The 22,173-nt window shown below is 27.9% G+C and overlaps 1 protein-coding gene across 5 annotated transcripts in view; it reads right to left on the bottom strand.

The window, feature by feature from the left end:
• The window catches only part of LOC132950750 (sodium channel protein 60E), a 134,582-nt gene that overhangs the window by 25,873 nt on the left and 86,536 nt on the right, over positions 1-22,173 (bottom strand). For 3 of the 5 annotated variants that reach the window (XM_061022294.1, XM_061022293.1, XM_061022296.1), the window contains 6 exons: positions 19,543-19,736; positions 18,599-18,704; positions 18,225-18,350; positions 17,986-18,162; positions 12,278-12,510; positions 11,703-11,851 (listed from right to left, as the gene is read on the bottom strand). In XM_061022294.1, coding sequence (XP_060878277.1) covers positions 11,703-11,851; positions 12,278-12,510; positions 17,986-18,162; positions 18,225-18,350; positions 18,599-18,704; positions 19,543-19,736 — 985 coding nt within the window. Of the gene's footprint in view, positions 1-11,702; positions 11,892-12,277; positions 12,511-17,985; positions 18,163-18,224; positions 18,351-18,598; positions 18,705-19,542; positions 19,737-22,173 lie in introns of those variants that run through there. The other 2 variants (XM_061022297.1, XM_061022295.1) reach the window with 2 other exon arrangements.

The following is a 22,173-nucleotide window of genomic DNA, read 5'->3' as shown; positions in this document are numbered from 1 at the left end:
CTATAACTTAAAACTATTTAATTAGATAAAACAAATTACTAGTTATCAATTATACATAAAAACGGTCATTGTAGTCAATTATTTGATGAATGTTAAATTACAAAACAATAATTGTAAAAATCGTAGACATACAATATAAATATATATAGATTATATAATTTTATAGATCAATATAAATACTTTATTAGAAAACTAAATGATAAAATATAGACATGTAAAAATACCTATGATTATTGATATAACTTTTTTCCTTGGTATCCAGGACAAACCTTACGACAAGAAGTCAATTAATTAATGTACTTAGATTTAATTTATATTGTATATAGTAGAAACCGTTTATAATGATTAATGACATTGAAGGCACTAGTCAAATTAATCTAAATAACCGATGGCATTATATGCAAAATGATAAAATTAAATTTAAAAACTTGATTGTATAGGTATTTACATGAACATTTATTAATATTGTGTTACAATCGAGTGTCATAATGTATAAAAAAAATCTATAATCTTAGTTTGTATTTTGTTTGTATACAAATCACGCAGTATGTTTTTTTTCAATTTCTTTAAAATTAGTTTTTAGTGTAAAGTATTATTGGTTGTTATATTGCCTTCGATAAAATTTTAATACCGTTATTATAGATAACAGATTATTTCAATTTAATCAAAAATAACCGTCATAACATCCGTATAGTCATTACACAAACCACAGACGTCATAATAATCATTAGTACATATACGATATAGTAGTTTTGTCGGGACCTACAATCCAAGGTCATTAAACACCTGATATGTCCCTACAACCGGTACCGTTACAAACGGTTTCCACTGTATTCATCTCGTGTTATACAATTATTATTTTATTTTTATTTTTTTTATGGTTGTTACGAACTAAATATCGATGTTACGATCCGAAATCATTGAGCGGCCCGTCCTGTGTAGAGTATACGTCATAATACATATGATATTATGACTTCCGTCGTAGTTAGGTGTTACATATAATTGTCTGCTACCGTGGTCGCACGCGCACGACACGATGACCGAAAACGTAACCGACTGGAATTCTTTTAAGCATCACATACGGCACGCAATCGGTACAGACCAATCTGATCGCAAAACAATGTCGACCGGAATCGCGAACCGCTGGCATACTATTTCAATATAATAGTACCTCTACGATGCATTCTATATTATAATATATCATATCAACCGCATACGACCCACAAGACAAATGGCGGGGACGGGAACCAACACCGCGGCCGTGATGGGCTCGGGGGACAGCGAATGGTGCGAAATCTCTCGGCGGCCGCTGCGCGTGTGACACCGACCCGACGCGGAGCACCATAATAATATAATATTTTGCACGTACGCGACCGGGCGAATCGTCGCCGTCGCGCCGGGACACGGACGAACGATATCGCTTTTCCTCTCGTTGGGGACCCGACGCACGAACGGACACGTGTCGCGTGACATCTCACGTAACCGGTGTAGCAGGAGGTATAGGACACGTCATACATAAGAGCAAGTGGTATATGCATGTACAGGGCGTATCTCGTGTCGATGCTAAGTATATAGGTATACTATCTATACAATACGCGTGGTCTATGTGGTGGTTTATTCGATGGCCGGTGGCGTACTGCAAATGTCCATGTGATTGGGATTTGGATTGGGGAAGGGGGGTGTTTTCAAGGGAGGACTTTGCCCACTATATACGGTTAGTATCGTCATAGACCTATAAACTACACTGATGGACAGCGCTCAGAGAGAGAAACCAGTGGATGAGGTCCGAGAGAGAATAAGAACTTTGTTTTGGGTTTGGGAATACCGCGGAGGACCATTAACATTAAGTTTTTTCATTCATACGTATTTTCAATATTATAGCCACGATGAAGATAATATATTATCTATACGTCGTGATTATAGACTACATGTAACACGTGGCTGAAAAACCAAAATTGAATGGTTTTCTATGATATTTCCAAACACATAGTTCTTCTAACTCTATCTCGTCCCATTGAACTATATGCACGGCGGTGTGGTAGGCGCTGTCCATTAGTTTACCTTTACTTTACCCATACCTAACAGTATATACCTTTAAACACTCATATTCTTTTAGTTTTACGTATACAATATATTAAAAAAAACTAAGTTTACATGCATGAAAAAAATAAATGAATTGGATATTTAAAATTTAACGAATTTTACTACAACGGAAATTTCAAAGAATATTTTATTAATTCATACCTATCTCATATCGAATCGAATTCAGTATACACATGAACATATTATTATGATATTAATATATTATGACATAATAATAATATGTACATTGTACCTATTTCTTAATAAAATATTTAAAATATAATTTGTATACATTTATTAAGGGAGACATGTGCCATGTACTCATCTATTATCAACTCTTATTAGTTTTTATATTATATCTATAAAAAATCAATGATATAAAATAACACATTTAAATACATTTTAAGTCTGATAGTGTGGTGTATTCACGTTGAAAGAAACGAAGATGAGTGAAGTCCAACTGTAAACGAATACAATATTTCCCATTTTGACGTTCCCGTTCTTCAATATAGACACACGCACACACACTCACAATCACTGTAAAAAAATTGACTAATACTTTGACGATACCAATATTTTCATGAAAACTGATTTTATTTCAATAAATTTAATTTCTTCAGAAGAAAACCTGTTTTTTTAGTAATTTCATAATAGATTAAATAATAAATTTTATCACATGCTCTAATTTTAACTGTTTATTTACACTTCATTTTGCCCACTTTAACTTTAAAAAAGGATTTTTTTTAATCCTTTAGGGACTTATGGCGAAACACTCCTCTCCACAACATACATATATATGCTCAATTGGTGACGGGAAATGCATATGTCGGTGGCATGACGAAGACGTATTACGTACGCAGTGTCCAAAGTCTTACGAATCGTTATATAGTGTTAATTTTTTTTTTCAAAACATTCGTTAGTCGAATTGTAGATGTCGGTTCATTATAATTAACTGTCCACGACCGGCACGACCGCGACCGTTCAGTTAAAATGGTTATTAATGGTTTTCATCAAAATAACTGGACTAGGCGTTCAGTTAAAGTGCGACGATTTATCGTTGGTTTCAAATTTAATGATAATAGGTACACCACCATCCAGCAAAAAAAGACGGTACCCAGACAGTAATTTTTATCATAATAATATGTTGGACGGCGCATTGTATAGGCAAAAGAGGTACATTCATTATTATTACTGTATTGTCGTATTGAAGAATAAAATCTTAAAACGTACGTTTAAACTATTATGCAATGTTGTATTGTTATATAGAATTATTTGAAAACGTATTTTATTAAGGTCCACTCAAATGCATTTTTAAAAGCATTTAAAATGTTCTTATCATATAGGTACTGATTCGGTCAGTGTATTTAAGTAATACTTTTTATACGTATTTAAAATACTTTTAAAATATTATGTATAAATAAAAACTACACATTTTGAATTATATAATATTTTTATTTTATTTTTAAATTTGTCACTGTCACACTTCACTAACATTACGTTGTCATGTTTGCAATATAAAAAAAGTATTAAGATAAATGCACGATCATTTTATGTTCAACTAAAATACAATTTATGTGTACTTATAATTTAAGCATTAAAAAATATATTTGATATCAATAAAAGTTTTAAAACATTATTACTGAAATATTTACAACACTGGTATAACATTGCAATTTTGTTTTTCAGTTGAAGTGTTTTTCTTTTGTACTATTTTTATGTCATGGTTTAGAATTTTATTAATCTCTGATTTTAAATAACCTCAAGAGAATAGCTGAGGGATGTCAGTTATTGTCTAAAAATGCACGATCCAAGTAATAACTGACTGATGGCTAGCTGGCTGAATTTTCAAAATGTATTGGATCACCATCTCGTTGGAATATTTTACTTTTTCATTGCTTAATAGTGTGTGATTTTCAGTGTTTAGTATGTCCAAAACCACAGTGAATGCCGAATGGTGAATTTTTCGGGAAATCCAAAGTAAAATTACTATTCACTAACTATGGATTATTTTTAAAAATATTGGCCAAAGCACCTGATATTCATCATTTTATAGACACACGGAGTAAAATTGTTATGTGAAAATATTGAACACTGTAGATTAAGTCCAGTAATTGAAATAATTCGTAATAGCAGTCGTATACATAGTCGTTAACTGATGAAATAAAATCTACCATTCAACTGCCTAGAGTTCTAGAGAAATTAACTGCACTTTCTATTTTTAAGAACCATGGTTTTTATATTTTATAACGATTCATTTGCATGTACGCAAACTAGAGCATTGTAAATATTTACATAAAATAAAATAAATTTCAAAATTAATAGAGACATTGTATGGATTTCAACTCTATCAAAATATTCGTTCCACGACAATTAAACATGAAAAAACGCCACCGAAGATATATCATGTATGTAAAGAAACACTCAATTCTCCGTGTGGGTGTAAACCACTCAAAGAGTTTGTTGAAACATCATCGTGCGTCGGACTCATCACCATGCACACACGACGATATAATAATAATGTGGTCGTCCTTCCATTTCATGTATAACATTATGTGAAATAAGACTGCGGACGACGGAAGAGGAGCAAGTGACGAGGTAGAGAGAGAAATTGAGAGAGATAGAGTGAGCGCTAGAGAGGTGTATTATAGGGAGACGAACACTTTCAGTTTGCCATTACACACCAAAAGAGCGCCAACGACCCATTCGGAGCGGCAGTTTTTTTACACCCTTCTTTTACTCCTTCATTTTCGCGTTATCGACTCTTGTCGTGCGATTCCATCGCGAATGGAATTCGTTCTGATTTATGATGTCAAAAAACGCGTTGCACACACACACTGAACACCACCGCCGCCACCGCACACTGTAGATTAACCTACATTCGATAAATGTTTAACCACGACTACGTTTCGAGAATCAAGAGTATAAAATATATTATGCATATATTATATAGGTACATTGTATAATAATATGTACAATATACATTTGCCAGTGGCGTGTTTAAGAGGAGGGCAATCGCCTCCACCCATCGACCGACGACCGTGTTAAAACTTAATATATAATATATAAATATTTATATTACAACAAATCACGAGGTTTTGAAACTGATGGATTTAATATCACCTATTATGTTAAATTGATGGCATGATGCTCGATTTCTAAACCTCGATAAATCAATGCTCGATAAAAAAAAATAAATATGAAATATTATGGCCGTAACGATAATGACTATACTGAACTAGTATTAAAACGTGCGATGGCTGGTAGCAAACAATATTGGGTGTTGGAGACAGCCCCCCGAATTGTGATGGTTGTGGGCCAAATTGTGGGCCACTATACTAAATGTTTTTGTGGGTCCTATACACGACGTCCAATAAAACAAAGCCAGTAAAAGCGATACGGGTGTCCCACATACGATTTCTAGGTAATCAATGGTTAACCCCCAGATTAAAATAACAAAATTACTTAATATATTATATTAATATACATTTATATCATAAAATAGTATTTAATATAAAATAATTATTCCTATCAAAATTTTAAAAATTACAAATTGATTTCAATGGGTTTCTAAAATAGCTTGGCCCCTTTACTCCAGGTCCTTAGTGGGGGCCCTGGTTGGAGACTCATGCCGAATCGCTTGACTACGCGTATCGCGTAAGATTGTGTTGTTTTATTATTTTAGTTTTGGAAAAAATGATGGATCCAAGATCATGATACGGATTTGGTGTTATATTTTTGTGAAACAATCATTATATTTCATTATATTTTGCATAATCCATTTTTTTTTTAATAATATGCCAAGGGTGTTATAATGAAAGGGCAAGCTGTATAACTGTATACGAATTAATTATGTTTGTATTATAAATATAAATTAAAAATGTTGTTATTTACTTTTTTTGCGTTGTGAGTTTATCGAAAGGGCATTGTTTAACGAAATATTACACTACGACATTAAATCTTTATTTATTCGCTTGCTAGTGTTTGTTTTAGTTTAACTGTTGGTTTATATTGTATATATTATTACTATAATTACTAATGTTCGTTGAGTATTTATAGTTATATATATACAAACAAATACAATTTCTATCCCTTCACATTCTGAGGCTGTTGGGCCGCAGAAATACTATACGCAGCGACACAGCATCGTACAAACTACAATGTGTGTACAGCGCTGCGTGCATGCACATCGTATCTACAAATATCAGTAACTTTAACGATTTAATATTATATTATGTCACAATTTTGTTCAAAAAATAAAGAAACATTGGTATTGAACTGCGTCTGCTGTCTAGTAAAATGTCACACGCGTACCTACATAAATCCTAGTTTATACCGATATGTATTTATTTACTTTTCATTATTGCGAAGTGATATTATCATATACGTGGGGGACGGGCGGTATTTTTCTTCGGGCAGTGGTGTCCGGAGAGAAAGGCCGCCATCCCTCGCCCGGGCATGGTAGATACTTACAGGTGCCCACTTAAAAATTCTGCCAAACACAAACACTCACGTGTAAAAACTCACCGTTCCAAACCCTACCACCACCACAATACAACCCTACAAACAGCTAATGGCTTAAGGATCAATAGAAAAAAAAAAAATAAAAAAATATCATATACGCATTGTCTGTGTCGGTTCAGTCGGTTTAAATTATCCCTAATCTAAACCATAGCTCTGGTCTGCTAAACTTAACCGGACATTATTTCTAATATCTATGCGTGAATCCCTTGTTATAAATGAGTTTCCACACTACAAACGGGTTTTTCCCCGGTCCTTTTCGTTCACGTGACTCTCCTTTCTTTACCCTTTCGGATTCGTGTCCTACATCCAACATCACCACACAACCACATAAGTTTTGCTCGCCATTATAAGTGTCTTGTTTAAATGCAAATACGTTTGCGACCCGTCCAAAATATCCAATTGTTGTGTGCGCTCCGTCACGCTCACACACACACACATCACACACACACACACACACACAAGAAAGTCATTTCTGTGTCATTTGCCATCTTCGAGGACGTGATCTTTGCCCTTTTCAATTCTTATACTATGCCACTATCAGAAAATACCATGTGAATTGGTTCCTTTTTATTTTTTGTACCGACCTCGCAACGCTGTTCGTAACATTTATATCTACATCGTGCTTTCCATTCTTCGCGTGTACTTTTTAATATTGCATATCCAACAATTCACTGTGTAGGAAGTAAAATGTACCTATAGTCTATACCTATATATTTGATAAAAAAAAACAAAACAACTTTATTGGAAATTAAATTATTTAACGCGCTTGTATTATCGTGTTTTTATGCTACCTTTTGGGTTTAATCATATACAAGTTTCGACTAAAAACATTTTTATTGTGTATTTGTGCCTGTTAACATTTAAATTGGAAACCGTTTGTTTGAAGGAATGAAAATCGTATTGTTTTTAAATTTCAAATGAAATCATATATCGTGGTATTATCATCGAAAAATAATAAGGTAGATTAAGTAATTAATTGCATAAATTATATATTTAAATTTTCTAAAACACGCATACGATTATTTTAAAATACCTCGATAATACGCATTATTATAATATTATAGAGGCGTATGCAAATCTGATTTTTTTATTTTGATTTATTTCTACAAATTTAAAAATACTTCAAATATCACGCAATTTAAAAAAAAAATACAATTTTTTTAACAAAATCGTTACGTGTAAAACAAACGATTATTAACTACTGATATTTTATGGATACAAAATTTCCAAAATGTATTTTTAGTCATTCATATTCTTTAAATATGATTGAATTGCATTCGGTCAATTTATATATTCTGATTTCTAATAATGCTACATGTGAAATAGCAAATATTGACCGAACACACAGCTATTACAGTAGGTAGCAAATCCCTTAGGAACCAAAAACCAGAATTGATATAAAAGTTTTGAATTTGAGGAATAATATATTCAATATGTACTATAATAACAACCTTAACTATACCTATACGATCATAAAATTACATTTTTTATTTAATATTTTGGATTAATTTTGTACCCAATACTTATTTTTACTTAATATATATAAATGATATTTTTTTATTTAAAATTAGTTTATTGGTTTGATATTTAAAATATCACCAAAGGTTTAATTAAATACATTTTTCATAATTTATTATGATTATTATTATGATGATAAATTGATTTGGAAACGGTTGAGATTGTAAAATGAAATTTGTATATATATATTATTAAAAACATGAAATGAGACTATGTGAAATAGCAATTAAATTACTTAAGGTAAAATAAAATATGATATTATAAAATTAAACAAAAGGCGTTGAAGGGGTTTTGTAAAAAAAAATGACTAATGATCTTTAAAAAGTTGCTTACACCGTATACTGCTCCGTATCCTATAAACAATTGCTGTTGTTGATTAATTGTTAGCAGAACGTTGTATTCTATATACATTAACCTCTACAAAATTATAAAGAATTCAGGTAAAGAAATATTTAAATTATAAAATCAACAAAAACAAATATCGTTAAAAGCTTTTCAAGATTATCATACTTTTATTAAAATAATTGATAACTAATGCCTTCATTAATAAAAATACATGGTTTTGTTTAGTTGATAGTTTTAATACATTACATAGTTATTTGTATTTCAAATTTTAAATAGCATTATGTTTAAATTATAAATTACAAATGTATTGTATTTTATAAAGGCTCAATAATTTGGTTATTTATTCAGCAAATTCGTCAAATGTTTCTATAAAAAGTAAAAATATCTATTGAATATATCATAATACATATTTTATTGAAGTAGGTACAAGTGTCATATTACTAAAAATACAAAGGTTAATATAGTTAACTTTTATATTTCTGCTTACATAGATAATTTACTTGTTTATAAAATAGTAAACATGAAAAGATATACTATAAGAATGATGTGGATAATATTAGAATCATAAATAATATTTTTTCATTTACTTTTTTTAATATACGATTTAGATGATGGGATGTAATATTTATATGGTTTAAAGTTATAAAAGTACACATGAAGTGACATTATAAGTATATGGACATATTATTATTTAGTTATTTGGTTGTTTATTTTGTAAAAATAATAACGAACTTGAGAAATTTAAATTAACATTTAAATAAATAAATTAACGTTATCAAATAACGATAAAATGTATTAATCAATTCAAAAACAAATACATTTTGTAATTATTATCATTTATACGTACGACGTACCTATTGAAAGTCAAGAGTAGATACGGTGTACACTGTACAGTATACTATACATTCTATAAAGTTAATGTTACACTTAAAATAATAATGCATTAAAGTTTTTCAATTTAGATAGGTACGTCTTATGTATACGTGTATATACGATTGGATCCGACGTCTCATTAAAATTTAATGGATATTTTTAGCTACCATTTAATTTATAAATAATTAAAAAAGAGAATATAATTGCAGTTTATCATTGTATATTTAAAAGAAAAAATTAAAACCAATTACTTTTCTTCGTTGTATTCGTTGAATAATATGTTACAGAAAAGCTTAAAAAAAATAAATTTAATGTAAATATTATTTGAGTTAAAGTTATATATACAGTTATTTTTAAAATAATTCAAACAAATAGTATAGGTATTAATAATATTTCCAGAATATCGATTTATTCATTTTAACAGAAACCTGCATATGGTGTTTTTTAAACAATTACAATTCGCTCAGTGACTCAATGTCAATAAATCCGTTGTATTGTATTGAAAACGATACGAAATCAAAAAAAACGAATTTAAACGTTGACATGACGTTTCAGATGCAACAACAAACATGAACTATGCCATGTACACATTTAAGTTTGCATTTGATACCTAACTGATAGCATAGTAGGTACGATAAAATCGTAGTTACCTGGCTACTATTGTTACAGTAAAGAGTCATGTTTTGAGCAACATGTAAAATTGTCATATTTGTTGAATTATTAGACAGAATTATATAGGTTATTGATACGCGTTATATTATACTACGTAGTCAATAAAACTTGTTATTATTATTATTTTTCATCAAGAAGTCATGCAATAAAGCCAAACTACGTTTACGTTTATATTATATGCCAATATATTGTATTGAACCACATATTTTTGCATACAATCATATTATGACTAAAATTACGCAAATAAAATACATATAGTCCACTGACAATAAGTGTACAGTTACAATTTTTCAGCGTATTCTGTAATCGAAATGGGTACCAACATGTTTTTTTCACATAAAAAAAATTTAATCAAAGTTCTGGAACTTTAAAATACTTGAAACTATTTTATACTATATTATATTAATAATAGAACAACCGTGCTGGTTTCTATCAATCTGTTACAACGAATTTATTTTTTAGATATTCTGAGCTACAGAATCTTTCTGCTAGCATACGTTATATTCCATCTGTATGCACTGGATACTCTAAATTGGACACAGCCCACATAATCCCCGAGGAGTAATTGATCTTCGGGCTCATTTCACCATTTTACCTTCTGTTGTGTTATGAATTTATTCATTTTTTTTTTTCATAACATTTTGAATTATATGAACTTGGATAGAGTCGTAAACGGCCACGAAACTCAATTTACATAATGTCGTCTTTCTTTTTGTAAAGTATACTACGTCACGACAAGATTTTGTATAAAACTACATTTTTGAATATATTTATCTATATACTCTAGAATATACGGAATGGTACGGTTTGTTTTTTTATTCGATTTTAACAAAACGTAATAATAAAATAATTTCATATTTTAGTGGAATAAGGCGGAGATCAGATTTCAAATTTATATTGATTAATTTGTGCATACATCAATAATTTTAAAATATTTAATAAAGAATAGGTACAATTAAATGACATGTTTTATTATTCAAGTTGTCTACATAATTCAATAATTGTTGTTATTTTTTTGCGAGTGTATCATTTATTCATATCATCAGAATATCAGATGAAGAATAATATCGTGAGTCTTTTTTTTTTTATTTTTAGTGTTAATAAAATGGATATTATTTATATAATTATATTTATACCGTAGGCATAGTAATAACATTTACCGTAATCCCAAAGGATATTAAAATCCTTTTTTTACAATGCAAACAATCGCATCTGATCATATTATTTTGAAATGGGTTTTCTCACTTTAGGTTTTAGTTTTCTTTTAGGCATGATTAATATTCAGAAAAGCATGTGATAAATTTAACATTGCGTTTATTTATACTAACTACAAACATGTTGGTGAGAGTGTGTAACTTATTTGATTGAATAGTTTTGATTATGTTGGTTTTTTAGATTAAAAATGTCGAGAACTTTCAAAATTTTGTTTTAATTTAGAAAACATGTTTCGGCTTGTAGAAATGTTCTGAAAGTTTCAATAGTGTATACCTACTTTGGATTACAAATTAGACGTAGATTGTACTTTAAATTTCAACATTGCAATATTTTGGCATAAAAAAATAAATCGCAAAAGACATCAAATAAATTGCACAACTGCAATTAGTTTGTTATCAAATCGTAATGATTTATGCGATACGAATATATTAACACTGAAGGCCTACATCGGTATTAAAATATTAAAAATAACTGACCTGTATCAGTAGAATCTTCGGTAATAGCTCTCTGAATTCGGCGATCAGTCTTTTCTTGTTGATCTAAGTATCCAGCATTTAGTACTAATGACGTCCCATCGTTCTGATCAGATTCTATACGATTGTTGGTAATTTCTATGTCATATTCACTAGAAATTATACTTATTTATAACACAGTAGTTACGAACACTGCAATGTAATTTTTTTTTATTATTGCGTCTACCTAATATATATTCAAAACTAATAAAATTAACGATGTAAGTTATATATTTAAATGTTATCGAATTTTGAGTATTTTTTTTTGGTAGGTATAAAGATAATTATGATGGATTGTCGAGAATATCTTTGATTACAATTTTCAAATACCTATTTTCTAAATAAAAATAGATATGAAGTATCGTGATGGTTAGTACATTAACATTTTTAATGGTTGTGAGTAGCTATAATATTTTTCATAAAAACAATAAACCTATACATTTTGATATGCATATCTAAAAATCATAATCATAATATTATGTATAATTTGATGGTCAAATCAGTCTTATTTCTAAAACAATTTCGTATGGAAATCTTACCAGTTCTGCTGTTTCTCGCATATTTCATCATCCGATATATTAATCATTTCTGTTTTCAATTTATTTTTTTCATTTTTGATTCGCATTAGCTGCTTGACTGTATTTTCCAGTTTAAAATTTACAGAAGTATCACAACTAGTTGTCTCAGTTCGTGATTGTCGACGCTTACGTTTCCTGATAATTGAACGGATTCGTTGAAAACTTCTTTCCAGTTTAGAGCCATCCCCGACTTCCTGTAAGATATATAAATGTTACATTAATGTCCTGTATTACAAAACAATGACAATAATTCAGACATTTTGTAATAATTTAAAATGTATTATTTGTTCCAGCTTGTCCGACGTCCATAATAAAACATTATCAACATACATTTCAAATAAAATAAATTATTGTGAATGTCTTTTTGTATTATTATATTATATTTATTAACAATTTCACGCATCGTTTTTTTAATATTAATATTATATTATATTTATAAATAAATTACATTATATTATAAAGCTGAGTAGGTAGTAACATTACAACTTGATTTGTATATTACCTATGTAAGTTTATTATTTATTATTTAAATATTTTTCTTTTCTACATAGGTATTATTATACTAATTCGGATAACTTTATTTATAAGTATTGTTGTTATAAATTATAATATGAATATTGTATTGTGTACATTATAAACTTTAAATGTATACTGTATATAACTTTATTGCGTACAGTTAAAAAACCACGAAAATTGTTAGTCGATATATTATTTTACAAGTCCTTAAAGTTTAAATTACATTAAAACTAATTTTTTTTTTAAAAACCTACATAGTTTAATAAAATTGATAATTTTTTTTATCAAAGGTTTGGACATTATATTTTAAAGTTACTTTTATCATATTTATTGCTATGTCTAACTAATGATGAAAATATTTAATCATAAGTGCTACGAGTAATTTTATACGTTAATAAACCGTCGAAGTTACTCACCGCATAGCAGGTTTCGAGTTTACCTTGTAATTTTAGATCACTGTAATGGATGCGTTAAATTTAAATTCAATGATGAATAACTACATAGGGAAAACGATTCTGAACGGAGATAGTGTATCAGCCTCTATTTAAAAAGATACTTTTATGATTTACTTAGAATATTATTAGTAATTTATTTTCCTAATTGTAATACAGTAGGTTGGAGTCGAACCGTTATTTGATTAAAATATTGCATATATTATATATTATATATAAGCATTATTATAATATAATATTGTACAGGTGATCCATTTGAAGGAAAGACATATTTTGTTGTTTCAAAAAGTATTATCGGTCTTGAACATTTTTTTTGCATGGATTTTAATCGTTATAAAACAAATTTTAAAACAATTTGTATTTTTTATCCTTCTAAATTTTTTAAGTTTTTGTAAGTATAATTTTTTGAATGACAATAGTTTTAATTTCTTAGTATTTCACTACATAAAAATTGAATTTAGGACGAGTAATTTATGAGTTTTTAAATTAGGGTACTAATTTTTTGCTAGGTACTTACTCCGATTATCTACTTTAAATACTCATAACTCATAAGCTACTCGTCCAAAATTAAATTTGTATGTATCGAAATACTTGGAAAAATATTTTGCTTTGGAATATGGAATTAAAATTATGTTTTCATTTAAAAGTAATAAAATTAAAAAAATTATAAGGATAAAAAATATAATGTTTTTCTTAATGTTGTATTGAATTGACTTGAAACCATGCGATAAAAATATTTTCAAAACCATTATACTTTTTGAAATAATCAGTGTCTTACGTTAAGTAAATTACTAGGTATATCATTAGTATGCATTTTTAATTCAATTCCGACTTATTGTAAAATATCATGAACAGTTCATGGTAAAATAACTTAAAATTAGTTTTAAATATTTTGAAAATTTCACTGCGTATAGAAATGTATTGGTACATAATTTATCCAAGTTACTACAAATAATATTTCTTGAATTTCAACTTAATAACTAAAATCATTATTTTTCGTTTAAATGCCAAATTTCATCAAAATTTAAACTTTAAATTTCTAAAAAAAATGTGGTAATACATTTTTGATATTTTTAAATTTTTGTAAGAAATACCTTGATTGAATTAAAACATTTTTTGACTAAAATGTTATACCTAAAAATAAATTGAAAAAAGTTGAAATTTTCAAATGTTTGAAATTAATTAATAAAAATGTTATAGGTAGGTTTACCGTTTTATTTTATTTATGTAGTTATATACCTGTACTATAACATGAAGTTTTATCTGAAATACCAACTTTTAATGTTTCTGGCTGCTGGGTAGTATAAAGTAAAGGACAATTTGTAGGCTGACTAACATTTGTTCTAAACTAATCTTCTAACTTTTTTTTTGTTTTTCCTGATTATTTTGAAAAGTACTGGGAAAAAAACATTCTCATACAATCCCAATTCCCAATACATTCATCGGTGTGCTCAGAATCTAAAATGTGCTATAACACTTTGTAATAAACCTGTGAACTTCACTTAGAATTGTTTTTCGAGTGCGATGATTTATCATTGCTTTCAAATTTATAGTAACAATATAAACCGATTCTGCGCTAAGTTAAACCAAGCACTGACATTTATAAAAAAAAATATAAAAAACACAATGAAAATATGGATTTTGTAGTTTTTCTTAAAATCCTAGGTTAATTCCATTTTTTTAACAGCAGTGAAAAATATTCGGATCGGATGAATTGGTTTAGAAAGCAATGTGTAAATGAAAGGAATTGTAAGTAAACTAAACCCAGAATAATATGGATTTTACAAATAAACTACACCTGTAGAATGTTTTTAACAATTTTCAATAATTGATCCAAGTTATTTTTTAAATATCCATTTATAATATAGTCCGTATATAATATGTTTTAGATGGTGCGAATTTCCGTTAAAAATTTCAATATTTTTACAGAATTAAAAAAGTTCTGAACCTTAATAATTTACCACGATTGTTGGATAACCAACTTTCTGTAAGAAGTTATTCTTTTAATACTTAAAACGCGAGCTTATATGAAACAAAAAATATTAAACATAAATTTCGGTCTAAGGGTTTATAGAATACAGTTAAACGGGGCTATCATTCGTTAAGTAATTTTTTTCAGTTGAAATAAATGTGGTACACCTTAAAAAACAGATGAGATACGAGCATTTAAAAGAGCACTGAAGTGTGCCATGCAAATTCATTCTTGGTTTTATAGAATTAAATTATTGTGATTTTTAAAATCTTTTATTTATACATTTTAACATTATTGAAATATTAAATAAAAAAAGATTCTCGTATAAAAAAAATACACTTAAAAGATTTTAAAATTATTTACTAACAACATTATGTGTCCATTGCAATACAATGTGGTTGTAATCATTACGCAAATGCTCTATTTTGTTACCAACAAATATTTAACCCAATTGAAACTTTTTTTTTAGTTCAGATATTTTTCCGCAGTATTAAATTACCTTTATTATTTATTTAAATAATTTTAAAATAAAAAACATTCCGACCACACCTTAGAATAAAAGTATAAAATATTATTTTATATTAAAAAGTTTTTTAGTTAATAATATTATTTTATAGATACAGTATTTTTCTCTAAAACATAAATATATACGCAAAGCTAAATTTAATCGTTGTAAATAATTTTTACAATGTTGTTCGTCAAAAATTTGTTTTAGATGTTTTACATTGTAGGTATAACCTAATGTACTATACTACAATGTATTCACATTTTAACGAATAACGATATATATTATATATAAATCAATTAATATTTATATTAATATAATATATATGTCGAATTATCAGTTAGTTGTTAAATATATTGATTCTAAAAGTTATACATGTTGAATATTAATCAAATACATAATTTGAAATTATTCAGTATGCATTTACATATGTACCATTCAAACCTTCGAGATATACATTTTTCAACTGTTGTATTTATTATTTGAATTTTATGGTTTTCAAACTTAATACATATTGTATTCTTCTCCTGATTTTGTAGTCGGTGAATATACCGACGTTTATATTATTCTTAATTATTTTGGTGCAATAAACGCTTATGTTATATTTATGTATATATAAGTGTACTTTGACATGCATGATTTAATTAAAGAAGTCACTAAGTAGCAACACTTTTAGTTTGATCCTAATTTAAATAATCAAATTATCAAAATAATTATAATAATTATACCTTTATATTAATTTTTTTGCTATTTTACATGTTATTATGTTATAAAAAGTATATACTAATATATCCAAGCTGTTTTTATATATTCCTGCGGTTGAGTATATACCTAGTTTTTTCATTTAACGATTTAGTGACATGTTTATTTATGTAAGCAAATATTTTAAGGGTTAAGACGGGTTGTTTTTTTTTTATAATGGTTAGTCATGCACAACGGATTTCCATTAAATGCTACTCATCAGGGACATGATAGAAAGTAGAAACAATGATTTTCAGAAGGGATGAACTTAAATATTCCGTGTTATATATTTGAGCCCGATGTAGCATAATTATTTTTATCCAAACAAACAAATCTAATAAAAAAATATGTTTTATGAAATTAAAAACGTTGTTTGGTTAAAATATTGTTTGTTATTAAAAATTAATTAAAGTATTTTATTAAAAAGCCAGGAGGCTTTTCCCCTGTTCTCTTTGCTCACTAACCCCCTGGGTTGTCAAGAGCCCCAGTAGGCCTATGCTGACCCCTTCCCCTCTGGGGGTCTTAATTTCCATGACCCAAGGGTCGCCCCATAGAATCTTAAAATTTAATATCTGCAATTATAATTATTTAAAAATAAAATGTGTGAAAGATAGAATATACAAAACTTTTTTAAATAATAGAGAGCATTATGATTAAGTAGGAACCTATTTAATTAATAATAATTATTATTTATTAATTTGTTGGTTGCTAAAGCAATATTATTATCTAGAAGATGTACACAAAACTTTGTTTTATGTAGTAAACAATAACTATGTTTTTATTGTTTAAAAGTTTACGTATGGATTTTTTTTAAATTGTAATTAAAAATATATGTTGTAAGTGCGCATTATTAAAAAAAAAAAAAAGATTAAAATATTTAAAGTACAATACAATTATTATTAATAATTAATTAGTTAGTTTAAACTTAATTATTGAATTTTTATAAAGTATAAGCTGATGTTTAATTATATTTAAAAGCTGTGAATTATGTAGTACATGTTTGAAGATTATATGAGAGCATCACAAAATAACATTAAGAATATTAAAATAATTTGTATAGACATTTTTTGTGTTCAACTTTTTGATTAGGTATATTATGATACACCTAAAACAAAGTGCAAAGTATCTTATTATTTTAAATTTGTGTAATACGTGCGCGCTGAAAAATAATTCATACGTCAATCATTATTCAGTAAATGAAATTGTGTGCGAATAAAATAAAGATATTGTAAAACCGTACCCCATATATTAGGTGTGCTCGAGTGTCAAAGCGTGTGTCAAGTTTTAAAAACAAACGTGACGTTAACATTTCTTTTTATTCTCAAAATTAAAATAGTTTTTTATTATTTTCATTTTATCTTGATGTTTTCATTGCTAGAACGCTTAGTTCATTTTTGGTGTAAGTTAAAAGGCGATTGTGTACCTACACAGCAAAACGTGTAGAAAAGCCAAAGAATAACATGTATATTGTTTGTCTATATACCTCATAATCTAAGAGAGATACAATTGTATCTTTTGGGATATTCGACAAAGAAATTGAGGACCTCCTTGACGAATTTTGAGCTCTACACTTTTGGCAAACGTTACTGATTACTCTAACATGATGGGCCCATCTTTCTCTGTAATGAGCCATTTCTTCGTCTACTTCTTGTTGACCTTGCTAAATTATATGCAACGACATAGGTTGTTTTATTGTTTTACGTATATAATTCGATATCTTACCTCTTTTTTTGATTTTAACTCTTCAGAATTGAAACTGTTGAGTAACAACGCCAAAAACAAGTTAAGAACCATGAAGTTACCCATCACCAGTGCGGGCAAAAATATTGCGAAGCATATACCGAAACCCTAAGGAAAGTCATTAAAAGTAATTTTAGCCTTATATATTTTTTATATTATATCTTTAAGTAAATAATCCACAGAGAAGCTCAAGTATAATACTTTATAACTAAAAAACTGCCTTGATGGCTGTCTTAGATTATTCTATATGTTCAAATTATTATAAATAAAAAAATATCAACTTAAAAATAATATTAAACTGTAGTAAATAGTGAAATTATTTCTCTAGGGAATTTTAATCAAGACTAATAACATACCTCTTTCTCTTCAGCTTTCATACAATCCCACAATGGTTCAATCCATTCACCACAAAGAATTCGAAAAATCATCATGAACGAGTGAAAAAAATCTGAAAAATTCCATCTACAAAAGCCACCAAATAAAGCGATTTATTAATGATCGTTTTAATATGAAATTTTTAATTATGAAATATAATACATTAGCAGTAATACTTAAAAGCATAATCTTATCTCAAGTAATTCAGCCCTTTTACAATATATTTTAAGACATAATTTGCTTTCTTAATTAGCTTAATACTAAAATATTTATTTTAATGCTTTATCATTTATGATAGTAATATTAATAATGAATAGGAAATCAATAGAATATTCTCAAATATTTATCATGTTATAGAACACGCTGTTTGACAAAGGATTCCTTTATAATAAGTAGATAGTTAATTAATAAGACAAATATCTTATTCTTGATGATTTGTAAGATATCACTGATAACATTGACAAGGTACATAAACACTTTAGCTTTACAATTTCGTATAATATTCTAACAACATATTTTAATCTCGTCGAATTGTAATAAGAAACCACTTAAAATATCATGGTTATCACGATAATTCAAAATATTCAGCAGTTAATAAGTTTTGAAATTTAATTTTGCCATTTTAATAATCAGTAATTAGTTTTATAATTGTAAATTGCAATTGTTTTATAGAACATGATTTGTTAATACATAATACCACAATGTAAAAATTTAATTTGGAAACACATGGTATTAAATTATTATTTATATATTTTGTTTTAGAAGTATATAAATATATAATATATATTATGTATAAGTAAATTACCAACATAATTCATAAAATAAAATAATATAAAATGATAGTTCGTTTTTGCCGACTGTGCACCTAATACAGTAACATTTACTTAGATAAAAGTATAAAACAAATTAAGTATTTATTTATTACCTTGGTACAGGATCTGGATCAAATTTTTCTGGCATATATTCTTTTGAGAATAGTTGCATGCCGATGACAGCAAAAATGTATATAATGATGATTAGGACAAATGTAAGGTTGCCGAGAGCTCCGATGGTCGATATTATGATGCTCAATAATACTTTCATAGTAGTCCAAGATTGAGCCAATTTTAAAACTCGAAGCTAATTGAAAAAAAAAAGAATAACGGTTGTGTAATTAATCAAAACGCACTGCAATAATGTGTGTAAAGCGGTAAATCAGTCAAGTCACCAACGTTCTAGCGGCCGTGCTTCATTTCACCCAATTACGATAAAAGTTAATGTCCCATACCGTTGGAAATTTCTCTAACGGATAACAATATAACTTCCCGCTGGTCTCAGTGTCCGAATTTATAAAAACTGTATTGTATGGTACTGTATTGTATTATATTATTATTGCGTTGCGCAGGGGAGGGCACTCGTGGGTAACGTGCAGACCTACTGGAAATCTTATTTTCTCGAGAACGAGTACACACGCTGTACATTTGTTCATATAATATAAATGTTATTTTTAAAATTTGATTTACAATCATATGTTATGTTAATACAATTCAAGTAAGTACAGTGAGATTCGTTTTTAGGCATGCCGTTCTCGACTAGACACGTGCCAGACACAAATCGTATGCAGTTGAATAAATTAAATAGCACTACAGTGACAAAACAGCGAACGTCCTAAACGGCCACAGCGGTATTTTTGGTTACCTACATAATATAAGTTATAACTACCAACTGCAGTTTTGGTGAACACGAAACGATACCATAAGCGGAAAATGTTTAATGGTTTTTAACCTGCCGGTTTTCGTTTTAGGTCTGACATATTTTAACCCGGCACTTTGCATAATATAACGGTAGGTGGCTTATGTCTTATATAGCTATTCGGAAAACATGGATGCAGTTTATTACACCCTTACCTCGTTCCCATCGCCGCAATTCGTTTCTCCTAAAAACCCAAACAGTACTCCGGACGCAATTTACAGTCTGCCAGGCGCATTCTCGAAACATAACTCATAAGATCATCACTTATAAGGAATACCACGGTTGAATGATATGTACGAGACGGCCAGTCAATTACCATTTTCAATAGACAAAAGGCCGAGAATAATATATTGTAATGTCTCATTTTATATTATATTATATATTGTTTTGGAAATGTTGTACGATTCGAGTATTGAGCTATTATTTTTCTCAATATGAGACTTTGTAATTTGTAAGTTATAATACTCCACGGGTAGGAATTTGTGCGATGTTTTTTTATGCAATTACGTTTAATTTTCTATTATTCTTATAATTATTATCATAATTAAATCAAAATAAATCATGAGCAAAAACTTTTTCTCTATACTTTATGTAGATGATCAATATTTTATTTTAATTATAATTTTAGTTAATAGCAATACCACGTTACTACAAAATAAACATAATTACAGATTGTTCACAAGAGACACAAAACTAATTAATTTGATTCTGAAAAATAATTGTGCAATTTTCTTTCCTTAGATTAATAAAAAGAAGCTTAATGTAGTTTGAAAATTCTGTAATTTATATTCATTATATTATTCGATTTATTTTATAGTACTTACGGGGTATTACAAAAACATTATGATGATACGAAGTAATATTAGATTGAGATACGGTTTGTTCAAATACAAGTAATTTTCATTTAATATTTATTTAATATTAATAAATTATATTGCACTATAAGTACCTAGTAGTTTTTATTAAAATAAAACAATATATTTCATACTAAACATAATATAATACATATTTTTACTCTTTTCCAACTGTCAAGTTAAACTATCATTGATAATAATTTCTTAAGATCTTCAATTAAGACTAAATACAACATAATGTTATGCTATATATTATTATTATTATTATATAAAGTATGATAATATAGTTCAAAAATAATTTTTTATTTAATTAATTATTAACATTATTTACAATATTGAAGGAAATTTAAAATTTTATTTTATTTTAGTGTTTATATTTTATTATTTTGGTATAAACTATAACATAGTAAAATATTGTTCACGTATAAAATAAAATAAATATAAATTACATATCATATTATATTCAATATTTATATTTGAAAAAAACGTATCATGTATCTCAATCTCACAATGCTTCGTCATTATTTTTTGTAAGTGCTATTAAATGAATCAAATTATATTTTTATAAGACAACAATATTTATTATCTTTTTATTAATCTGGAGAAATTAAAATCGAATAATTTATTTCTTGGAATCAAATTAATAAGTTTTTTGCCTCTCCTGGAAAATCTCTGATTGTGTAGTTGGGTATGGTATTGCAGCCACAATCCAGCGACCGTCATGATATATTATACTAGTAAGTTTTAACAACAACTAAAATCAAGAGGTTGAAATGTTATTGATATATAAATATATTAATCCATTCATCTAATTTATTTTTAAAAAGACAATGGAGTATTCTTTGTTAAAAACGTTTGTACGTATTTAAAAAAATTAAAAACAAACGGTTAAGCTACTCTGACATATTTATAACGGTATTGTTATGATATGTACGAGTGTTTGTGAAACCACTCTGTGTTTCTACGGATTT

This window comes from Metopolophium dirhodum, chromosome 8, assembly GCF_019925205.1.
Source record: "Metopolophium dirhodum isolate CAU chromosome 8, ASM1992520v1, whole genome shotgun sequence".
NCBI classification, from domain to species: domain Eukaryota; kingdom Metazoa; phylum Arthropoda; class Insecta; order Hemiptera; family Aphididae; genus Metopolophium; species Metopolophium dirhodum.
The sequence above is the reverse complement of the archived record's forward strand: the minus strand, read 5'-3'. Positions and strand labels throughout refer to the sequence as shown.